We start from the raw sequence: 5,346 nt of genomic DNA, 5'->3' as shown, positions 1-5,346 counted from the left end.
ACAGTTAATCTCAACACAAACACGGCCTAACTTGAAGAATCCACATAAATCCACCCTGCTAGACATCATCCTAACAAATAGGCTTTATAAATATATATTGTAGCCAGTGGTGTTTTTACTGACTCTTCCTCCCTACCTAAAGACTTTTGGTCAGACTCTGGCCTCATTACAGAGACAATTGAGATAAATAATGCCTTTAATCAGCATTTTATCTCTGCAGGCTTTTTATTTGAGAGAAATGGTGCTTTGGCTGAGCCTGGTCAGATGGTCGACTGTGCTTCCATCTCCCAGCCCCCCGTTGCCTCGATGGAAGATCAGTCAACTATAAGTGAATGTTTTCATTTCAACAATTTTCTACTTGTGATGTACTAGTACTACTACTATGCCCTGCTTAAAATTGACATAAAAATCCAGCCCTTCTGATTGACACATTTTTAAACTGACTGTTATCTCAGGTGCTATCCCCAAGGTTTGGAAGGCAGCCTATGTGCTCCCTCTCCATAAAGTTGGTGACCCCTCTGACCTAGATAACTACCGGCCCTAGATAACTACCCCATAATGACAAAGCCAAAACAGGTTTTTAGAAATGTTTGCTAATTTATTAAAATAAAAAACTGAAATATCATATTTACATAAGTATTCAGACCCTTTACTCAGTACTTTATTGAAGCACCTTTGGTAGCAATTACAGGCTCAAGTCTTCTTGGGTATGACGCTACAAGCTTGGCACACCTGTATTTGGGGAGTTTCTCCCAGTCTTCTCTGCCGATCCTCTCAAGCTCTGTCAGGTTGGATGGGGAGCGTCGGTGCACAGCTATTTTCAGGTCTCTCTTCGATCAGGTTCAAGTCTGGGCTCTGGCTAGGCCACTCAAGGACATTCAGAGACTTTAAGCCACTACTGCATTGTCTTGGCTGTGTGCTTAGGGTCGTTGTCCTGTTGGAAGGTGAACCTTCGCCTCAGTCTGAGGTCCTGAGCGCTCTGGAGCAGGTTTTCATCAAGGATCTCTCTGTACTTCTTTCCTTCGATCCTGACTAGTCTCCCAGTCCCTGCCACTGAAAAACATCCCCACAGCATGACGCTTCCAACACCATGCTTCACTGTGGGGATGGTATTGGCCAGGTGATGAGTGGTGCCTCGTTTCCGCCAGACATGACGCTTGGCATTCAGGCCAAATAGTTCAATCTTGGTTTCATCAGACCAGAGAATCTTGTTTCTAATGGTCTCAGAGTCCTTTAGGTACCTTTTGGCAAACTCCAAGCAAGCTGTCATGTGCTTTTTACTGAGGAGTGGCTTCAGTCTGGCCACTCTACCATAAAGGCCTGATTGGTGGAGTGCTGCAGAGATGGTTGTCCCTCTGGAAGATTCTTCCATCTCCACAGAGGAACTCTGGAGCTCTGTCAGAGTGACCATTGGGTTCTTGGTCACCTCCCTGACGATGGCTCTTCTCCCCCTATTGCTCAATTTGGCCGGCGACCAGCTCTTGGAAGAATATTGGTGGTTCCAAACTTCTTCCATTTAAGAATGATGGAGGCTACTGTGTTGTTGGGGACCTTCAATACTGCAGACATTTTTTTGTACCCTTCCCCACATCTGTGCCTCGACACAATCCTGTCTCGGAGGTCTACAGACAATTCCCTCAACCTCATGGCCTGGTTTTTGCTCTGACATGCACTGTCAACTGTGGGACCTTATATAGACATGTGTGTGCCATTCCAAATCATGTCCAATCAATTGAATTTACCACAGGTGGACTCCAATCAAGTCATAGAAACATCTTAAGGATGTTCAATGGAAACGGGATGCACCTGAGCTCAATTTCAAGTGTCATAGCAAAGGGTCTGAATACTTATGTAAATGTGATATTTCAGTTTTTTATTTTGGATAAATTAGCAAACATTTCTAAAAACCTGTTTTGGCTTTGGCATTATAGGATATTGTGTGTAGATTGATGAGGGAAAACATTAATTGAATCCATTTTAGAATAAGGCTGTAACATAACAAAATGTGGAAAAAGTGAAGGGGTCTGAATACTTCCCGAATGCACTGTAGATCTCTCCAAGGCATTCAATACGGTCGGCCATTACCTACCATTCAGAGGTTGTCTGAAATAGTCCTGGATCAGGCTTCATGTAGATGGTTTGAACAGAACACAGTGTCTTAACAGATGGTATTAAAATCAGGTTTTCTGGACATAACAACTGGTGTCCCACATGGATCTATTCTTGGTCCGGTTGTCTTTACTATTTACATGAACAATATTGGATTAACTGTAAATAATTGTAACCTGTATCTATATGCAGATGACATTATGGGGTATTTTGTTTAGATCAGTGACAAAAAAGTCTGTCTGAAGTCACTGTATATATTTTCTACTTAGCTCGGCAACTAGGGAACTGCCAAAAACTGTAATGTCTCATCCTGTTTCTTAATTTATGTTTGTCTTTGTTTCATGTTATTAATTTATTGTTTCCTGTTTATTTTTGTGTTCGTCACCTTGTCTCTCGTTTCAGACACTTCACCACCTGCCCTTGTGTGTTTCCTGCCTGTGTGATTGTCTACCCCACCCTGATTGGCTTCACCTGTTCCTCATTATCCTTCCCTGTGTATTTAGTCTGTGTGTTACCCTGTCTCTGTGCCAGTTGGTCTTTGTACTTTCGTGTCATACGTCCCAACAATTTTCCTAGTGTTAAGTATTCCTGATTTTTGATCTTCGATTGGTTTTCTGACTTTGTCTTTTTGCCTACCCATTACTGGATTATCGTACTCTTTGACTGCCAACCTGTGTACCGTACCCTGCTTTGCCTACTCCTTACTGGATTATCTGCCTACTCATTGACTGCCTACTTGTGTACCAAACCCTGCTTTTGGAATTAAAGACTATTCTTCTGGATTTAAGTGTTTGTCTCCGGGTTGTGCAGTTGAGTCCTCTGCCTGCGTACTACAGTCATTACAAAATTGAAATTGAAGTTTCTTAGGTACTTTTTTGGTCACATTTCTTTATTGATTTTAAAGGGCACACATACCTGGCACACATTTCTCATTTGTTTCTGTTCCCTACACAACAACAAATATTATGAACCATCATTGGGCTCTGCATACAACATTTATTTACAATGCTCTGCATACAACATTTATTTAGTTATGGACATTCAAAATGAGTTGGCCCCAAAGCAAAGGTTTGTGGCCATTTTGAAAATGGCCTCCGGGAGGTAAAAGATTAAATCTGTGATGACCCTATTGTTAAAAATGCTTCTCAAGACTTTGCTTTTTAAGACAGCCCTAGCTCTGTGTGAAATGTGGTGCTTTTATCACAAAATGCACAGATTTTGGCTTTGGCCACCCATTATTGGCTTTAGCCACCCATTATTAAGAAATATTTACAACATGTACAGTAGAATCTTTGACTGAGTGGTGCATCCAACACACCCACTTGAATGGAGGGAATTGATAATATTGCTTTTGGGGGAATTGCAGAAAAAGCAATGTCAGAAATGTAATTTAAACCCAGATTGAGTGTTACTTTCTGCCACTTCTGACAACCATGCTACTTAAGAATGGTGAAATACCCCCAAAGACTAATTCATGCCAACTGGGACTGGAGTAATACAGTATAAGTACAGGGTGTCGTACAGTGGGTGTTTAGTAGAGAGCTTCTACTGAAACAGGTAACTCCACACTTTTGCAGCAGTTGCAGTATGATAAAGCCTTCCTCTTTGTTTCACTTTAGGGTGAACATCTGGGTCTAAGAGAGATGTTATATAGATAATGTATTATTGTTGATTTATTGTGATCTACTGATCTACTTAAATTAGGTTTGGATATATAACGCATTTGATTCTGTGTGACTGGAATCACCCAGCTATGTTTAAGAAAGCTATCTAATTTCACCGGCAACATTAGCACTTATAGTAAGGCTAAGAGTAAGAATGGTATGAAAAACCTTTGTTTTGATGTGAGAGATCATCTTGATGGACAACATATTTTATGAAATGATGGTCACATTCAATATGTCTGCAACAAGGGATTTAAAAGGAAGCAAATACATATACGTTGGCCTTGCGTTTGCTGTTTACTTCTTGCAAATTTTTCTTAATCTCACCATTGTCATGACTGTTGTTTTTGAGAAAGCTCTCCATGAGCCCATGTATATTTTCTTGTGTAATTTGTGTATTAATGGACTTTATGGAACTGCTGGGTTTTACCCAACATTTATTTATAATTTACTTTCAAACTCACATGTTATATCTTATAGAGGATGTTTCATCCAAGCTCTTGTTATATACACCTCATATATGTGTGAGTACACAACTTTAGTCATAATGGCTTATGACCGATATGTGGCTATTTGCAGACCCTTGGAATATCATACTATTATGACTGCCAAAACAACTGCAAAATCTATCTTGTACTCTTGGACTTTGCCTTTTATTGCAATGTCCGGGGCATTAGTGTTAGCAAGCAGACTTCCACTGTGTAGTTTCAACATTGATAAACTCTTTTGTGACAATTGGTCCATAGTGAAGCTATCCTGTGTACCAACAGTCATTAACAACATATATGGGTTCATTGTTATCTTTGTGTTCATGGCACATGCTGCTTGCATTATGTTTTCATATCAGAGATTGATAAATGCATGTAGGAAATCTAAGGAGGTCAAGATGAAATTCATGCAAACTTGTCTGCCACATTTGTTCTCCTTGATCAACTTTACAATAGCTACACTTTTTGACGTGATGTTTAGTCGATTTGGTGCGGTGAATTTTCCAAGGAATCTTCGGAATGTTCTCCAAGTTCAAATTCTTGTTATCCCGCCTATATTCAACCCCATTATATATGGCTTAAAGCTTACAGAGGTCCGTAGAAGATTGTTTAGAAAATGTAAGAAACTTAAAGTGACAGATTTCGATTTTGCACAGAGAGAGAGGTAGTGTTGTAAGTGGCAGTCAGGCATGGACAGGATTCACAACAAGGATGCCATTTATTTATTGAATACATTTAACAAAATAAAAAAAACAAAATAATTCATTGTGAGCAATGAAAGTGATGTTTCCTTAAATACCCAGTCGAACATGTTTGCTTTGTTGGAGTGGGGTGGAATGGCTAATATAGAATGAAATGTGGTAATGAAATTAAATTACTTTTAGGGGCAATGTATTAGTCGTGAACCATAATTGGTTTTGTTACAACCCGGCTCGCTAGGGGAAAGGGAAGCAACATAAAACCAGATGGATTTGGTAAATTAGTTATTTTATTAACAAGGAACTTAAATAGTTTTATAAAGGTAACAAGGGTGATACAGAATCAGCGGCTACTACAATGGAAAAAAGGACCGGCAGGGGCTGTTC

The 5,346-nt window shown here is 39.8% G+C and overlaps 1 protein-coding gene across 1 annotated transcript; it reads left to right on the top strand.

The window, feature by feature from the left end:
• Positions 1–4,107: 4,107 nt before the first annotated feature.
• On the top strand, positions 4,108–4,929 carry LOC310801209 (olfactory receptor 6N2-like; the record flags this gene model as incomplete). The annotated part of the gene is made up of 1 exon (XM_083665204.1): positions 4,108–4,929. The coding sequence occupies one exon, from the start codon at positions 4,108–4,110 to the stop codon at positions 4,927–4,929; it is 822 nt and encodes a 273-aa protein (XP_083521330.1).
• Between the last annotated feature and the right edge of the window lie 417 nt (positions 4,930–5,346).

The sequence above is a fragment of the Argentina silus genome (assembly GCF_951799395.1).
Source record: "Argentina silus genome assembly, chromosome: 2".
NCBI lineage: Eukaryota > Metazoa > Chordata > Actinopteri > Argentiniformes > Argentinidae > Argentina > Argentina silus.
Note: the sequence above shows the minus strand (reverse complement) of the source record. Positions and strands in the feature narration are given on the sequence as shown.